The 19,592-nt window shown below is 40.1% G+C and overlaps 1 protein-coding gene across 1 annotated transcript; it reads right to left on the bottom strand.

Annotated features, from left to right (window-relative positions):
- Nucleotides 1–242: 242 nt before the first annotated feature.
- LOC134799019 (recQ-like DNA helicase Blm) lies at nucleotides 243–19,032 on the bottom strand. The gene is made up of 13 exons (XM_063771442.1): nucleotides 18,999–19,032; nucleotides 18,249–18,417; nucleotides 17,502–17,661; nucleotides 17,003–17,195; nucleotides 16,513–16,613; nucleotides 15,446–15,541; nucleotides 14,842–14,999; nucleotides 7,833–7,967; nucleotides 7,397–7,561; nucleotides 6,871–7,061; nucleotides 6,015–6,198; nucleotides 3,406–3,530; nucleotides 243–1,187 (listed from the first exon to the last, which is right to left on the bottom strand). The coding sequence occupies exons 1-13, from the start codon at nucleotides 19,030–19,032 to the stop codon at nucleotides 1,090–1,092; spliced, it is 1,809 nt and encodes a 602-aa protein (XP_063627512.1). The 3' UTR covers nucleotides 243–1,089.
- Between the last annotated feature and the right edge of the window lie 560 nt (nucleotides 19,033–19,592).

Here is a 19,592-nt window from a genome sequence, read left to right as displayed (position 1 = left end):
AAGGATGTACAATGTACATAGGTCTACAGAACTTTATGTCATACTTGCACCGCAACCGGGTGCGGCGACGGTTCGCAAGCAAGAGGAAACATTGCTTACATTAGTTGCTCTTAAAATAAAAGATTTACATATAAATAATTTAAAAATATTTTATTCGATCATACTTAAAACTAATAACACTGGCATTTTGAGTTATCATCGGTGGACAAAAACATTACTTTAAGAACAGAATTAAAAATAAGTCAATATTGGGCTATTGATATTGATAACGATATTCTACCGTCCTAAATCAAAAATGGCAATAAAATTATGAAACCACTATAATCAGATGTCTTTCGGTTTAGCACGATAGAATACAAGTCTTAGTACGAGACAGGGTCTAAAACTGCCTGCAGTTATTTAAGATTATAATCTTACTTTTGGACAATTTAAAATGAGGTAATTTGTTTTATTTTTTGTGCTGATTTAAGTAATTTTGCTATCTATATTGACATTTTAAAAGTAATAGGTAATTCATTGAATTGTCAACTTTAAACCAAAGCAAAGAAAAATATTTGGCAGTGACAACTTTGACGTTTAGAAATATAGACTGCAGTCTAAACATGTTTTAGGTCCAAGTAAGAAACGCAAAAGAATGTAATTTAAGTCCTTAATTCGTAATAAATAAGGCACATTCCAACGTGTCACGCTGATTTCATGATATTAACCTTAGTGACGAGTTTGTGGTCTACTGTAAGTTGAACGTACAACTTCATCTTGAGCTTTAGTCAGTCAGCATAAGGTAGGTTTTCGCAATTGTTTCACAGTAGAGCAAATAGCGGCTCCTTCATCTGTTAGTTAAGTTTGATATACAGATGGTATCTTTATTCGACTGTCAATCCTAGACGATGCACATAAGGTCGATTTTCACTTTACACACAGTATCTCATCCGATTGTTAATTTGTCATTGATTGTGTGTGTTGCGCATAAGGCTAAAATTGGCGTTTGTAGCACGTCGAGTATGAAGGGGCAAAAGGTCTGGTCTTGTCTTGAGTAAAGTTCAACCAATTGTGAGCCGTATTTGGTGCACATAAAGTCCAGATTGGCGTCTAAAGCAGGTTGAGCTTGGAGGGGTTGAAGACGCCGGGTCTCGTGTTGAGCACGGTGTTGGCGCGCGGCATCGGCATGCTGCCGAGCTTGTTGCCCGCTGTCACAAATACGCAATTTATTTAATAAACATTGTAGACTTTAGAAATGGAACGGTAAGTATCGACAAAAAAAATGTTAAGTATGTTAAAAATATTACAAAATGTATTTAGTGTTTTTAATATTGTTTATACTCACGACTACTTTAATTGCTGTTCGGAGTCGAACGTGCCCGAACCATTGAGGGGTATAGCACGGATTCAGCTACATTTTAATTGTATTATTTCAAATGAATAACGCCCCAACTAGCAAAAAAGTATCAGATTGCGCACTTTATAAGAGTAGTGAGCTTATAGCGCTCTTATTTTTGTTTTGAACTTATCATCGCTCTTATATTAGTCTTAGACAAGCTAATACGCACTTTAGTAAGTTTAGTCTTCTTACCTAGTCTTATATATGTATATAAGAGCATTTTATAATACCATTATAAGCCTCTCGCTCTTACAATAACATTTACTAAGTCTCATTGAACTTGAGAGTACCTGGTCTTATATCCACATTCTCTAAGTTCATTTGATCTTATAATAGACTTTCTTAATGCTATTATAAGAATGTAAGGCTAATATCAACATAGCATAATACTATTATAAGCCTCTTGCTCTTACAACAACATTTACGAAGTCTCATTGAACTTGAGAGTACGTGGTCTTATATCCACATTCTCTAAGTTCATTTGATCTTATATTAGACTTTCTAATGCTATTATAAGAATGTAAGGCTAATATCAACATAGCATAATACTATTATAAGCCTCTTCCTCTTACAACAACATTTACGAAGTCTCATTGAACTTGAGAGTACGTGGTCTTATATCCACATTCTCTAAGTTCATTTGATCTTATATTAGACTTTATAAATGCTATTATAAGAATGTAAGACTAATATCAACATAGCATAATACTATTATAAGCCTCTTGCTCTTACAACAACATTTACGAAGTCTCATTGAACTTGAGAGTACCTGGTCTTATATCCACATTCTCTTAGTTCATTTGATCTTATATTAGACTTTCTAAATGCTATTATAAGAATGTAAGACTAATATCAACATAGCATAATACTATTATAAGCCTCTTGCTCTTACAACAACATTTACGAAGTCTCATTGAACTTGAGAGTACCTGGTCTTATATCCTCATTCTCTTAGTTCATTTGATTTTATATTAGATTTCTAAATGCTATTGTAAGAATGTAAGACTAATATCAACATAGCATAAGAACACTGTAAGTACGTACTTTTCTGATCTTACTAAAGCTATAATAAGATCAACAGCAGCACTTTAGTAAGATATTAGAGTGATATAAGATCAAGACACTTATATCACAAAAGAGAAGATCAATATAAGATGGTTTGATCTTAAATCGTTTTTGGGAACACTATTGTTAGTATAAGTAAAGCAAGGAACCGTAATTTATTCAACATGGCCACATCATTTGTATTCAGAATGCTTAAAATACTCTAATAGTGCGCTTGAAAAATACACCTACATCAATGGCTGACTATCAATACAAAATAAAGAAATAAAATAATTATAAAAATATTCAAATACCATATTTGAGTAGGCGCATGAAGTTTGAAGTGTAAAACATGGTCTACTTTACAATAAATAATATTTTCCCATGTGAATACTTACCCTGAAACATAAACAGACGATGATAAACAGCACGTTATTATATTTAAACATAATTCATAAAAAGTTTGATAAACACTTACACTAATATGTTTTTGTCACGTTGCAGTTAATTTCACCCGTATATTTATACTTCACAAATAGAATGTTTCAAACCAAAATAAGCTTATTTAGGCTTACAAGATTCTAACGTTCGACCAATATAAGCCTATGTAGGCTTACAAGATACTTACGTTCGACCAATATAAGCCTATGTAGGCTTACAAGATACTTACGTAAAAGCGATATTAGCCTAAACCAGCTTAATATAGTTTTGAAAAAGATTACTGTGAATGCAAACAACATTCAATTAGACTGATATTAGAACGATATTAAAATAAATACGCTTATGCTTTGTGCCCAAACCCGGGCTTATACGATGATATAAAATCAATATAAGAGCGACAAAATTGTAGTCTAGAGACTGTTGTTAGCGTGATTTTGCTAGTTGGGGCGAAAGACATACCAAAATATATCGATTTATGTTTTTTTGGTCCTTTGACCTTGCCATTTAAAAGTGTTTTTAGTAAATGAGCACAATGGGCTAACCTGAAGACTTCCACGCCGGGGCGGGCTTGGCGGCGCTGCCGGCGGCGCCTCCCCGGCCGCGCGCCGCGTAGGCGCCCCGCGCGGCCTTCGTCTTGGCCGCGGACGCGGTTCGCTTCTTCTTAAACCTGCAAACAGAATACATAACATACAGTCAACAGCAGAAGTAGCTAAGCGGGTTTGGTGAAGTAATTCTCTAGGGCCATCTCTTATTCCCGCTAATCCTGATACGTCACCCCTACACTGTCGTATAAACTTGACAACTAACCTCTTCTTAACACCCCTAGTGAAGCTCCTCCCGCCTCCTCTACTCCTGGTACTGGAGGCGCTAGCATCATGGCTGGCTCCTTTGGCCAGGCTGCCAGTCTGTTCCGTCGACAGTCAGCCCTACTCTTCTTATTCCAATTAGTCTTGATACGTAACCCTACACTGTCTTATAAACTAGATGGACTAACCTCTTCTTAACACCCCTAGTGAAGCTCCTCCCGCGTCCTCTACTCCTGGTGCTGGAGGGGCTAGCATCATGGCTGGCTCTTTTGGCCAGGCTGCCCCAGTCTGTTTTCAAGTCTATTCCGTCGACAGTCAGCCAGCCCTTCTCTTCTTATTCCAATTAGTCTAAGACACGTCACCCTATACTGTCCTATATACTAATTATATGAACTAAGCTCTTCTTAACGCCTCTAGTGAAGTTCCTCCCGCGTCCTCTACTCCTGGTACTAGAGGCGCTAGCATCATGGCTGGCTCCTTTGGCCAGGCTGCCCCAGTCTGTTTCCAAGTCTATTCCGTCGACAGTCAGCCAGCCCTTCTCTTCTTATTCCAATTAGTCTAATGCCTCATTTACATTCAGCCCCTGCCGCTGCCCCTCGCGCTGCCGGCAATAATTCCCTAAATACTGCTGCAGCAGGATCGAGAGGAGTGTGTGTTTACATACTGCCCTACCACTCACTTCGCTATCAACTTTCGGCAATGGCAGACGTCGAAATAATTACAGCGGCCGCGCTGTGTCTTTTTGCGATACGCAATTATGTTCGATATTTAAAAAGATATCGAATACAAAAAAAGAAAGTTCGTCGTAGACGATGGTGGTTAATTATATATGTTTACGCTTTGTACGCGCCTCAGGCAGGACTATCTGTCATTTTTAGTATGCAAATTGACATATAAATGTTTTTCATTTTGCCACTCGACGTCGTCTTCCCGCATAACACAGAGAACTTCCCTTTGAGATCTGGCAATAGTTCGCCGCGTCACAGACTATACCGGGTGTGGCCTGTAATACGAACAACACACCTCTTTCTCCTCCAGGCGCTTGGCGAGTAATGAGCGATGGAGCAGAATGTGAACACGCACTGCCGCTCGCGCTGCCGGTCCTTTGACTTCCGCACAAAAAACCGCCATTTTGGGGAGCGCCGGGCAGCGCGAGTGGCAATGGCAGTGGCATGAGAAGTATCGTGTTTACACACTCGTCCTGCCCACTTCCCTGCTCACTTCCCTGCTCACTTCGGCTGAATGTAAATGAGGTATAAGACACGTCACCCTATACTGTCCTATATACTAACTATATGAACTAACCTCTTCTTAACACCCCTAGCAAAGACCTATGTAACTTCGTATAAGACGAATAAAGTCTAAGAAAAAAACGTGCCTCGGAATTCAAGTAAAAGTCATTCTCGAATAGATGCCGCACACACCTTTAGCCTATCCTCGGCTAGATGGCGTGACGACACCGTTTCATATTTAACAATTTTAACACATAGATATCAGTGAATGAACATGGATCAAAATGATATAAAAATAATAAAATAATTTATCCATATATATATACATTTTTTGATAACTTTATACGTTTTCATTTTGAGTTTTAGTCGTGTGTCGATAGATGGCAGTAAATTTACAGTGACTACAAAAGTTACAATGACAGGACCCCTCTATACTATCTATTCTTTTTGCCCCTAGTGAAGCTCCTCCCGCGTCCTCTACTCCTGGTACTAGAGGCGCTAGCATCATGGCTGGCTCCTTTGGCCAGGCTGCCCCAGTCTGTTTCCAAGTCTATTCCGTCGACAGTCAGCCAGCCCTTCTCTTCTTATTCCAATAGGGTATTTTCCTACTAGTCAAATCAGTTACTTTTTTAGAACTGTCAAAACGATTTGCTAATATGGAATTTATATGAAACATTACATCGTGACGTCACGGTCAACTCACCTACTTTTTATATCTATCCGATTTATTAAATAGAACTTGTGTTTAAAAATAACTCCTATCTGTGTTTTTCTAATAATTATCTGGTGCTTTATTTCATGCATGGTGTAAAATAATTTATTTTAAATACAGTATAATACCCTATTAGTCTAAGACACGTCACCCTATACTGTCCTATATACTAATTATATGAACTAACCTCTTCTTAACGCCTCTAGTGAAGCTCCTCCCGCGTCCTCTACTCCTGGTGCTGGAGGCGCTAGCATCATGGCTGGCTCCTTTGGCCAGGCTGCCCCAGTCTGTTTCCAAGTCTGTTCCGTCGACAGTCAGCCCGCCCTTCTCTTCTTCTTCCAATTAGTCTAAGACACGTCACCCTATACTGTACTATATACCTACTAATTATATGAACTAACCTCTTCTTAACGCCTCTAGTGAAGCTCCTTCCGCGTCCTCTACTCCTGGTGCTGGAGGCGCTAGCATCATGGCTGGCTCCTTTGGCCAGGCTGCCCCAGTCTGTTTCCGAGTCCGTTCCGTCAGCGAAGTCATCCTCGGCGGGCTTCTCTTGTTCTAGCTCGTCTTGATATTGCATGAGAAGGCCTGGAAGCAAGTAATAATGCCATCAACGTGAAAACTGCAAGTTTCGCAGCTAAAAAAGTTAAGATCAATGTAGGTACAACCAAGTCCGGCCAAATGTATAATGTCCGGTAACTCTGGAAACCGTGTACAATACAGATGTGCAAAATGTCATTGCGTCTCCTCTCATTGAGCAAAATTTGAGACGCAATACACATTGGACAAAGAAATTGGATAGATGGAGTATTATAGTAGGACTTAGGAGGAATGGTAATTTTTTGGCTATTTTCTTAAATAACTTCTAACCTATTTATTTTAAAATTATAAAAAAAATATATTTGAAATTGTCAAAATGAGCTCTTTCATTCGATATGTAACATGATATAGATTGTAAAACATTATTTTTTAAATTTGTCATTTACCCCCCAAAAGTGGCCCCCATGTTTAAAATTCATTTGTTTAGGTTACATGTCCGTCTTTGGGTCACTAATTTACATATGTGTACCAAATTTCAACTTAATTGGTCCAGCAGTTTCCGAGAAAATAGGCTGTGATGTGACAGACGGATAGACAGACAATCGCACGAGTGATCCTATAAGGGTTCCGCGTTTTTTCCTTTTGAGGTTCGGAACCCTAATTAGCATTTTTTTAGCATTTTCTGCAATTTACAAATATGTAGTGTAGACAAACACTTACCCATCTTCTCCACGGCGTAGGCAGATGTAATCTTGAGTAGCTCTGCGCCATACTTGTCGTAGTTGGCGCGGGTGACGTGAGGTAGAGACAGCATGTCGTCCGGCGACTCGGGTAGCCGTGTGGACATGGCCTTTAAGCCGGCCAGCGGCATTACTGCTATTAGAGATGTGCCCCGGGCTTCAGCCATTTCCCTGGGATTCAATAAATACAATGAGCGTCCGGTTGAGAATAAAATAATTAAGTGTCAATCACATTTTAAATGAAGAACAAGACTTAAGTATGGTACGAGAGTAAATTCTAAACGCAGCGACTCTAGTGGGATTTAAAAAAATATAATTGAAGATGTATTCGAGTGGCAAAGCTACATGAAAATGTGAAAATCATTGTCTCAGGATTTGACGGAGCGCCGCTACGCGGGACTTCTATTTCTGGACAGTTTGCCCTTCGCCCATCTATTGTTATTGGTACTACCATCACATTAAACCAATGACACAAGAACTTTACGATCGGCCGCCGACACACATACCGGCATGCCTCGACGAGGTCCGCGTAGCATCTCTCCTCGATCCTCTTGATGAGCGCGTTGATTGGCGTGTCGGCCTTGGCGGCGGGCGCGGCGGTGGTCACCGTCAGTTTGGGTTTCTTCTCCACCTTCATAGGGAACACCACACGAACGTTGCCAGACATTAACCTAAAAAACATGGTTTCGTAAATTGGGACAACATTATTTTAATTTTATTTGCGACTGCACTGGGCTTTGTCTGTCGGCATGTCTGTTACCTCTTCACGCTTAAACGGCTGAACCGATTTAGATAAACTTTGGTATGGAGATAGTCCTTAAAGGCTCGGGGCAGGACATAGGATAGTTTTTCTTAATCATCATCATCATGTCACGCAGACGAAGTCATGGAGTCGCGGGCAGTTGGTACTCTAGGATATAAAAACGAATCAGGAGTACGTACTTATCAACAGCGGGTCCCAGAACGACGTAGGCGCTGGCAATGTCATTGTTGACCACCAGTTTCTCGGCCAGCAGTGAGCGCACCACCATCTGCCGCAGCAGGCGGAGCGGGTCGCCGCGCTGCCATGACTTGCATCTGTAAACAAGGGAGGCATTACGTACGATCTTGTAGCCTACGGCAAGTCGGCAGTCGCGGTCGCCATATGAAGGAAGGGATACGTGAGAAGGGGAAATGGCAAATGATGAGTAAAGTTTACTGATCATTCGCCATGTAAACACTGATTAGCTTTAAGTATGTCTGGTTTAAGTAGGGTTACTTATGGCTACGTTTGACCAACCTTGAAGTTTTAAATTTATAATTGAATTTTGATTGATAAATAAATATTGCAGTGTGCTTAGAGCATTTAGTAATTGGAGATGTCATCGCTGTCATTTTCTTTACGAAACCGTCTGCCGAATACTGCGGGGGAGGGGACGTCAAATGTATTGCTATTTCTACATGATTTGTACGTAACGTACAATTTTTTTTTTAAATTTATTTAACAGAACACAAAGTACAGTACACCTATAATTAAAGTTTCGCCAAACTGTAAAACAGTTAGTTGGCGATGCGCTCAACTAAACTAAAAACAACAACAGTACTTAGGTAGGTAATAGGTATCATATAACAAATATCAACAGCACACAACTGCCTGCCAGCCTGTAATACACCCTATTTAAGAAAGAAAGAAAGAAAGAAATACTTTATTTGGTGTAAAACATAAAACTTAACCTATAATACATCTTATTCTAATATATTCTAACACCAAAATGGATGCCACTCAGCATATGCCGATGACTAAGATACTTCGACATGGCGCTGGTTTTCAGGGCAACCAGGAAAAACACAAAAAAAAAAAAAATTAAAACAATAAAACAGAATAAAACCAAGCTAACATATGGGAAAGTGAGTTTAAACTATTAATAGACAAAAACAGTACCTATATAAGTAATATGTGCTTTAAACAATTAAAGAGTAGGTGAACATACTTGTTTGTAAACTTGAAACAATTAAACTTAAAGAAATTATAATAATAGCATCTGGCACCGTACGTCAGCTCATGTGTTGGAAGTTTGAAGATCAATTAAATACTTTTTAATCTTACTTTTAAAAGTTGCTGTCGAAGTACAATTTCTTATAGGTGGTGGCAGATTATTCCAACACTTCGTGGCGGCATATCGAAAGCTGCCACGAAAAGCAGACGTACTGTACTTTGGGCCAACAAGCCGTTGAGCGCCCCGCACTTCACGCGCAGAGAATTGTATCTTATTAAATAAATATGATGGTTTTTTTGTATGCATGATTCCAAAAATTAACAAAGAGAAGTGTAACGTTCGCCTGGCCGACATATTCAATAATTTATTTCGGTTTAGAAATGGAGTGATATGGGAGCGGCTTGGTACATAAAAGCAATATCGAGCGCAAGCATTTTGTATACGTTGTACCAATTTAGAAGTACGCGCCAGCAGGCAGCCACCGTAGACAGCATCAGCATAAGCCAACTTAGATAGAATGAGTGAATCACAGAGATTTATTCGCAAGTCAACACTAATAAAGTCACGAACTCGATATAACACTGTGAGCCTGTAAAAACAATTTCGGACTAGTTCCGTGACGTGCTCTTCAAAACGCAATTTATCATCCATAATAAGGCCTAAGTTACGAGCGACGTAAACACGTTCAAGCATATCACCCATTATAACTACCTGTGGCACGTAAGTCTCTAGGTCACTTAGTCGCTTACTTGAACCGAACATCATTAATTTAGATTTATTTGCGTTTAAAACGAGATTATTTGATTTACACCAATTTGCAATGCGCTTTAAATCTGAATTTAATTTGTCAACTGCAGAGTCAGTTTCATTTGGCATACATGAAATATACAATTACATATCGTCGGCGTATAAGTGATAATTACAATAATTTACATTATTTATAACATCTGCACTATATAAAATAAACAGAAGTGGTCCCAAAATAGAGCCTTGCGGAACGCCCCGTGAAACAATTAAAGGGTTAGAGGCAGATGTCACACCATATACATCACGTATCTCAACACATTGAGTACGTCCTGTGAGGTAGCTCTCAAACCATCTAAGAGATCGTGTGTCTACTCCATAAAAGGCTAACTTAGACAGTAGCAGTGAAGTGTTTAAAGTGTCAAAGGCAGTGTCAAATCCAACAATACAAGAATTACATTTTCTCCATTGTCTCGGGCACCCAAAATGTCATCGACTACATCTGGTAAAGCTGTTGTTGTGCCACGTGATTTTCTAAAACCCGACTGTTTCTGCGGCAGGATGTTATTTTCGACGCAATACGTACCTACTGTCGTTCGGTAAGTACTTGCGCCGCACGGCTCGCGCTAAACGTATTGTCACCATTTGTTATTACGATTACGATCTATTTCAAGTCAAAATAGGGTTCATTATTGGATGCAGTTCATTAGTGCACGCAGGTGCGTGAGTAGTCTTTATTTACATAATTTTTAGAAGTTTGTATTATTAAAATTATATTATAATTATGTTATGTACGTTAGTTTATATGTAGTTTTAAATGCATTCGTTTGTTTTATCTATACTTATCTAGTAACAGTTTTTTGAGTTGTAATTTCAAACTGCCTATTCTTAACTTATTTTCGTCCAGCAATAGTGGGTATTCATTATAAATCTTTGTAATAATATATTCTCTTGTTCTTTTTCTGTAGTAATTTTTAACTGAAGGTTGCAATAGCTTAATTATTTTAGTTGATCTAGTAGTACGTTTACTTATTCTTTTTACTTTAAATTCTTCACTATAATAGCTACACAAAACATTCAAATATTTCAAATATACGACCTTACATTGCACGGGAAGAATACCACATGTTGAAAAAAGTAGATCGTAATTATACCTAGGCCTTTGTTTAGTGTTTTTATCAACCAAATATTTAATTAATCTCAACTGCAGTTGCTTTATTGTGTCCAGATACGATTTAAAGGTAAGCCCATAGCAACTGAGACCATAGCTTATCAATGCGTCAGCGAGTGCATGGTAGACAATGTGCAGTGTGCGTCTATTAACTATTCGATTTAAATGGTAGAACTGACCCAGTATAGAAGTTAGTTTGTTGCATACTTGATTAATGTGTAATTTCCAGTTAAAGTGCTTGTCAATGAAAAGTCCTAAATATCTAAATTCGTTAACTAATTCTATTTTATTACACGTGCAATTACATTTATTTAAATATAAACATTGATATGAATGTCCTATGACGTTAATATCGTTAGGCAATATAGTTTTCGCTACTTTATTATATGGAGAGTGTAGAATCATACATTTCGTTTTACTGATGTTTAAAATTATTCCATTGTCATGCGCCCACCTGGTTATATTCTCAAAGTCCTCCTGCACTTTGTCCACCATGTCTGTGACACATCTGCCGGCGAACAACAGGCACATGTCATCCGCGTACATAACGACTTTACAGTTTTTGATGACATTCGACACGCTGTTCACGTGCATGATATAGCCGACGGGCCCGTAAACCGAGCCGGTCGGCACCCAGAGGCTGACGCGGGCTTCGTCTCCGGCCGTCCCATTGATGATAGTGCGCAGGGTCCTGTTCTTTAGGTATTCACGGAACCACTGGTTTGTGGGGCCCCTGAGACCATTATAGTCTATTTTGACAAACGTGTAACTACGGAACCCTACACTGAGCATGGCCCGACATGCTCCTGGTCGGTTTTTATTATAATCCTGAGTTCCTTGCCTTCGATTTAAAAACTTTTTAAATGTTGTATAATGAGAGAGTTCACGACCATAATGTTTACTGAACTTAATCTAAAATTAAATAAATCTTATCTCAAGAAGGAACAGATTATAAAAAAACCGGTCAAGTGCGAGTCGAACTCGCGTCCCAAGCGGAACCCTTGCTGCACACATTTTCGAACGAGCGAGCATAGCGAAGTTCATAAGTACATTCAACTGTTCATTCAATTTTTCCACACACGGCTGGCTATCTTTAATTTTGTTCGAAGTTCGCAAATTGCTGGCATGTCACTCTGTCACTCTAATTATATACGGTTTCATTGAAGTAAAAGAGAAATCCCCGCAATTTGCGAACTTCGGTGTTCGCGGTAGACCCTCTGATATACGGCAGTTCAGCCTTCTCATTTAGCTACTCGTACTTAAACCAATTATTTGTTCTGTTTGAGCACTAACCTCCTAAAGCTCATCCTTCGACCATGCGTGGAGGCGCACCTCTCTTGGATGCTTCAGGCCTTCGGCCTAACGCAGAGCTCGGCCTTCGACCTTCGCACTAGCTGTCCACACCACGTTTCACGTAAATCAATTGCGGTTGTGGCTCTGATAGAGCTTATCCGCAATTCTTATTCTTAAGTCCGGCTCACGCTTAATTGCAGACTTCTTATTAGTGTCCGACCGAAGGTTCGGTTTCGGTTTCGGCCAGTTTCGGCCAAAAAATCATGTTTCGGCTGGAGTTTAGGTTTCGGCCAAAAACCGGCCGAACCTTTCGGCCGGGCCGAAACTTACGAAATGGTACTTCGGACAAAGAAAGTCTAATTGTATCGGAGTGAATGAGATAGCACTGTCGCATGTTACTGAGCCCTGGGCAAAAGAATAATAAGAAAACTCATCATCTTCCTCGCGTGATACCGGAATTTTTGCCGAGCCGTGGCAATGGGAATGGGAGCCTGGGGTCTAATTGACAACTAATCCCAAGAATTGGCGTAGGCACTAGTTTTTTACGAAAGCGACTGCCATCAGACTGATATTCTAACCCAGAGAATAAACTAGGCCTTATCGGGACTAGTCCGGCTTCCTCACGACATTAGAACAGTTTAATGGTGATTTTAAGCATGTCGGGGCCCCCAGTATCAGGGCTAGGTATAACCACAATTTGCGAAATCGAATTTCGCAAATTGCGGGCATCTTTCTCTTTCACTCTAATTGAGCCTTCATTTGAGTAAAAGAGAAAAATCCCCAAAATTTGCGAATTTCGGTTTTCACGGTAGATCCTCGGGTCGGCCCGAGTCGAACGATGTCTTTTTCGCTCTTATTCACTCACTTATTCAGACATTTTCCTACATACCTCTAATGGTAAATTTTAAACGAGGCTAAAGGCTACGCTCAACTAGTGCCGCAAAGTTGATTTTCGCAATAGTTTATATTTTGCGAGGCTGAACAGCTGACAATTGATTAAAACGAAGAAAAAACTCTTAAAAGTGTCCCCAGTACAGTTTATCATACGAATGCTCGACCTTAGCCTCACTTTTTACCTCAATTTACCATTGGTTTGTGTTCCACATGTCCTCTACATCAGCTTAGCATTTAGCCTCGCTGCGCCATGCTCGGCCTGCGGTCTCGCTTTTTAATACAATGGACATTGGTTGGAGTCTGTGCTCAACTACTTATCCTGAAGCCTGAAGCACGGCTTTAACTTCGCATGAAAGTTCGCCTCACTGGGGAGCTTCGGACTATTAGCCCAGTTGAAGATCGGTACCCGCCCTTGCGATATTTGTCAACAAAAAATTTCGCGCTCGCTGCGCTCGCGTTCATGGTTGGTTTTTTGTGTTGGCCCTATATCTACATGTTAGCTTGACTGTTAAATGAATAGAGTTAGACCAAGAAAATTCTACAATGATTTTGATAGCAGTGCAACTAGTGCAAATGTTATTTATCCGTCATAATTTAATAGAAGTTTTGACGTTTAAAATAACACTTGCACTGACTGCGTGTGTTATCAAAATCGTTGCAGAATTATCTTGGTCTAACTCTAGTAATTTTCTTAAAAAACTGCTTAAGTAACATCAATTTCAAGGACATTGGGTGTTGACAGCCCCATAATATATGTGTAAAAGCGGTTTTATGACATTTTTTCAACGATTTTAACAAATCTACAAAAGGTTCGGTTTCGGTTTCGGTTTCGGCCGAAACTAGAGCCAACGCCGAACATTCGGTTTCGGTTTCGGTTTCGGCAAAAAAACATGTTTCGGTCGGACACTACTTCTTATATGTTTATTATGTTCCAGTAATCTATAGGTATCGGGCCCAATCGCTTAACAAAAGATAGAACAAAATCGACGATCTCCTTTGTAGGAAGCATGCACATGTCGGAGGCTCCGGGCCTTCGACCTTCGCATTCAGACACTTGTACTATAATTGTTCTGTGTTTGAACACTAACCTCCCGCAACTCGGCCTTCGGCCGTGCGTTTCAAAAAGCTACTGGGGGATGCTTCGGGCCTTCGGCCCTACGCGTAGCTCGGCCTTCGGCCTTCGCAAAAGCTGTCCACACCGAGTTTCACGTAAACCATTACGGCTGTGTCCCTAAAACAGCCCAACCGCGTTTTTTTTCTTAAGTCCGACTCACGCTTGACTCTAGATTTCTAATAGGTTGTCCTGTCATCTAGAAGTAAAGAACTATTATGTATTCGTCCATGGCCTGCAGCAGCTGTTCGTGGTCCAGCGTGTCGAATGCTTTTTTGAAATCAATAAATACGACCATGACCTATTGTCCGTCGCCGAGATAGCTATTTACATAATTTGAAAACTCATTCAAGGCAGTGGTGGTGCTCCGACCTCTCCTGAAACCATGCTGGACCCTTGAAAGTACACTATGATGCTCTAAAAAGTTGTTTACCTGTTCTGTTACAACTTTTTCTACTATTTTGTTTATTACCGGTAATAGCCATGTCAGTTCATACAAAAGTTTGCACAATTGTGCAGGTTTTTCGGCAGAGGTGTAAGCTCTTAATGGTCACTCCAGTTATTAAATGCTCTAAGGCAATGTGTCAAAACACACTCGTACAGTACAATTACAGGTAATTTTAGTAAACATGAGTACTGTTTTACAATTTACGTATCTATTTAATTAAAACCAACAGATAATTCCCGTTATAACACAAAAATGCACAACTAAAATTAGTAACCATTTATTAGAAATTTGCATTAAGTCTGTTCTACACTCACCGTCCATGCATCGGGCTCTTGTGCAAGGACTGTATCCTCTGCTGCATAGACCCTCGAAGCGCATCCGCGATGTGCAGTAATGTAAACGAAGCGCGGCCTGCGGTGGCGTCGCGGATGCCACGCACGATGAGCTTGCACTCTTCTGTTACGTCGACAGGCTGAAAATAAGTAAACATTTGAAAATCTATAAGTTCTGAAAAATGAAAAATGTTTATTTCTGTTTAACAATACAGGTTAATTTATAAAGGTTAAGATCTCTTAGTAGGTATAGACATTACCTGTGGCAGGAGATCCTGCTCTTCCGTCGTGTTAGTTAGTTAACAAAAATAAATGAACAAATTTAAGTGTTAAGAGATTTTAGAAGCTTAAAAATAACAAAAGTGGAGATTGCATGATTTGTGTGTGGTGTGTGTATGAAGTTATGATGAATATACGAGTCCCTCAACGTTTTCATCATTAAGGTATTCTAGCCATTTAGATACTACTTTTTTGCAAGTGAAATGTTGTTACGAATTTCTTTTTTATCGATTCTATTGTATAGATGTGGCGATCCCCGGTCGTCAGTTTAGTTTGCGGATATTATAGGTGTAATAGTAAAACGAACCTTATAATCAGCAGCCTGTAGACAGTTGTCGCAGGCGGCCGCTTTGTACGCGGCGCACTCGGCGCGGCTGAAGCGCTCACCCAAATATCCCAGCACCTGTTTATGTTCGGACATTACTGACAACTAAGTTTTTAAATATAAACTATCCTGAGTCATAATGACAGCAAAATACAAGTGATAAACTTTCGTAGTACAGTCGACGTCAAAGATATGACTTTTGCACCTTACTAATTAGGCGAAAAATGTAAACATATCTTTGACGTCGACTGTACAAACAGCAACACTCATAACTGTACACCGGTGGACCTTATTACAAAATGATGTCCACCGATGTACAGTTAACAGTGTGGGCGATGGTACAGTCAAGTGTAATAATATGGGTGTACAAATCATCTCAAAAATATTTAAGTAACTATTTAAGCGTATTAGGACTGTTTTAATTTTTGGATATTTTTCAACGAAATAAATTTTATCTTTATCTTTATGTCCCATAACTGTTATGTTAACGAATTAGGAACTACGGGACATATTTTTTGGTAAGTTGTCTACACCCATATTTTTACACTAGACTGTACAATGAATACGTCATTCTCATTCTCAGGTATTTGTAAGTTATGTTACACCAGCGTTGCGTCCTGCATTTGCTCCGAGGAATCTACTTTTTTATTTATCTATGTTTTTTTAAATCATTTTATTTATTCGGGGCATCAACAGCAATATACAAAAGTATTACATAGAATAGTGAACAGAAAACATAGCCAATAAGAGATGTCCACAAAAGTGGAAACAAGACTAACTCCTCCAAAGTATTATGTAAATAGTTCAGTAGTTGTTCGTCGTAGGACCACCTCAGTTTCGCTTGGTCCGACAATATCACTTAGGGCCACTTGCACCATCCCACTAACCCGGGTTAACACGTTAAACCTGGGGACTTACCGTGGTTACCAGTACAATTTGACACTGGGTTGCTGGTTAACCGCTTAATAACGGGTTAATGGGATGGTACAAGTGCGCTGAAGTGGCGCTTATAGGCAAGAGTAATTTCTCTTCTCTTTAGTGATACATACTTGCGCGCGTCGGCACTCCGTGACGCTCTCGCAGACTTCCACCATTCGCAGTAGATTCTCGATGTGGACGCGCTTCGCCTCCGGTGTAGTGTTGCGTTCCACTGTTGGCAGTACACATCATTATTACATGATAACGAGATATTCCATAATTAAAATTACAAAAGCTACGAAAAGTCGTTAGTCAGCACGTGATTTCCTGAGACGAAGTCAGGAAACAGAACAACACCCTCGCGATTCGTCACTAATCAGGCAAAATAATCTCCGTTTAAATACGTCCCACTACTGGACACCGATCTCCTCTCATGAGGGAAACCGGACCTGTCCAAACGCTGTCAAACATGTGAGACGGTTTGACGCGACCAGTGCCCTGTCTAACAAAAGCTGTCAAAAAGGGACTTCCGCTTGTATTACAAGTTACAAGCTTTTGATAAACATGGCACAGGTCTGTCTAATACTGCCGTTAGAGGATAATAAACACAAAGTAACTCACTGTCTAGCAGTCTGCGATACCGCGCCACGTCACAGTATGAATAGTACAGTAGGCACGTAGCCAGCTCTCCGTCGCGGCCCGCGCGACCGGCCTCTTGGTAATATCCCTCTACTGATTTCGGCATGCTGTGGTGGATCACGTAGCGCACGTCCGCCTTGTCAACGCCCATTCCGAAAGCGATTGTTGCGCAGATCTGAGGAAAAATCTCTGAGTTAGCTATATGATTCTAGTAGGTACATATTTATAAGAGTTCATACTAAATTAGAGAAGAGTATCTCTTATAAGATTCAGTCTTATATGCATTACTTTAGAGTCTAAATTTGTGTGAACGCGTACCACTTCATAGTTATCAGCCTCCCATCCCGCTTGCACTTGCTCTCTTTTCTATTCCAGATTCCATCGTGGTAAAGCGCGGCTTGTATGTCCACTTTCGGCTGATAGTAACTTTATTATATGTCTTATATATATTGCTATAAAGTCCACATTCATGTAAACTTACCACTTTAAACTTGTCAGCTACCCATCCCGCTTGCACCTGTTCTCTCTTTTTATCTGGCAGACCGGCGTGGTAAGGCGCAGCCTGAATGCCCACTTTACGAAGGTCTCCGGATAGAGTCTCGCACTCTTTGCGCGACAGGCAATAGACTATGCCCGAGTCACTGCAAATTACAGATTTATTACGTTAGTGTTAAGGTTTAACATTGAAATTAAGCACGTGTCTAGTGCGTGGTCACACCAAAAGGCCATAATACGAGTCAGTAGTGTATGGTTGCTGAAATCAATTAATCATTTTGGGAGGGTAATAAACTAAACAATTGATATTCAACGGCTAGAGTACGTGCCAAAGGAATTTGAACCTTCTATGCAGTAATTAAATGTCATGCTTATTGCGTTTAATAGCAAATGTTTGGACCCGCACTAAACACTAATCAATGTGTAAACAGGCCCTAAGTGTAAGCGCCGCGCCGGCCGCTACTAAAGGGTTGCCATACGTCCCCTTAAACCGGGACATGTCCCCGTTGGAAGCTTGGTGTGCCGGTGTCCCCGCCATTAAGCAAATTGTCCCCGTCAATGCTCAGATTTGCTCAAGGGTTGCCATACGTCCCCGTTTGCAGCTTGGTATCCCTACACTTATGGCAACCCTATACTAATGGCACAACCGTTCGATATAAATCGTACATTAGTAAGGTAACAGTTTTCAATGCAAAATGTGTGATGTGCATGTATGTCAGCTAATGCCAGTTACCGGAAGAACTTCTCCTTGATGATGTTGGCGATGTCCTGGTTCACGTTCTTGGGTTTCTTCTCGAGGATGCGGTAGGCCAGGTTCGGCCGGTTGAACGAGCACAGGAACCACTTGCATTGCGACACCTGCGATAATGATAAGATAAAACAACCGTCTTGTAGTTTGATAACTTTCCAGGGTGCGTAACCAATGTGCAATCGTTAACACTCAACTCTCACTGTCGCACTAGTGGGGAAGAGTGATATAGAGATGACTACGATACGCTACGGAGCGTTAACGATTGGCACGTTGGCTACGCGCCCAGGTGTTCCAAACTTTTTGACCCCCTTGTCACAGCTCCCTGCTTCATTTTCGCGGGCCGGATTGTATAACAATTCGGCAACTTGCGAATTTCGCGGGCCAAATTCACAGGCGGCCCGGAATCGGCCCGCAGCCCGTGGTATAGAGACCACTGTGTGTAGAGTTGTGCCGTAAAACGGAGAACTTTCTCGAGAATGGCACAACTCTAACTGTGTGACGCAAGCGATATGGTACCTACATTACTCTAAGAATAAATTATTTTCTATGGAAACATTTTAATTTGTGTTATTTCATGTAGACACACTACTATTTATTTCGGTTTGGTATCGTACATTCGGTTCGGGTTTGGGCGACGCGACGGCATACTATTGCCAGACGCGCAAGATAACCCAAAATGGCCACAGTGGAATGGATGCGAACTTCAAATATTAATGTTAAAATGTCTATTACGAGTAGGGTGTGTTGATCTAGCTTTTTTCTTCATTCTTGTATTGTTACTTTAATTATTTTCCCAACTGCAGAACTAGCGTATGAACCTCGATGTTTCCGTTTCATATTTTCTTAATGTTAATTTAACTTTAAGTTTACACAAGTGGTGTTCACCTATAATTAGCTGTGCAATAAGCTTAAGGGGCCGGTATATGACGTTTTCGATTTAGACCTCACTTTGTAACCATAATTTGTTCAATAAGTGTTTAATAATTGCATTAAATTACACGTAAATTTGTTCACGAAGAAACCGTGTACCGACTCTTTGTGCCATTATATTTTTAATTTGCTGTTATTCTCTACAAATCGACACTAAAAGTATCAAAAAATCAAAATATGGAGTTCCGTTTGAGACAGAAGCAAAACAATTTTGTCTTTGACAGTAATTGAATTATTGTATGATTCTGAAAGCTAGATAATTCAGCTACCAATTTATTATCGATTTATATTTTTACTCACAAAGACAACACAGAAATTCAATCTCAAATGTAAACTTTCGAACAATTTCCATACATTGACGACATCACTCAAAATTCTTCTTCAAGTCAGATGCCC

This window comes from Cydia splendana, chromosome 17 (assembly GCF_910591565.1).
Source record: "Cydia splendana chromosome 17, ilCydSple1.2, whole genome shotgun sequence".
Classification (NCBI taxonomy): domain Eukaryota; kingdom Metazoa; phylum Arthropoda; class Insecta; order Lepidoptera; family Tortricidae; genus Cydia; species Cydia splendana.
This window is presented reverse-complemented; position numbering and strand designations above follow the sequence as displayed.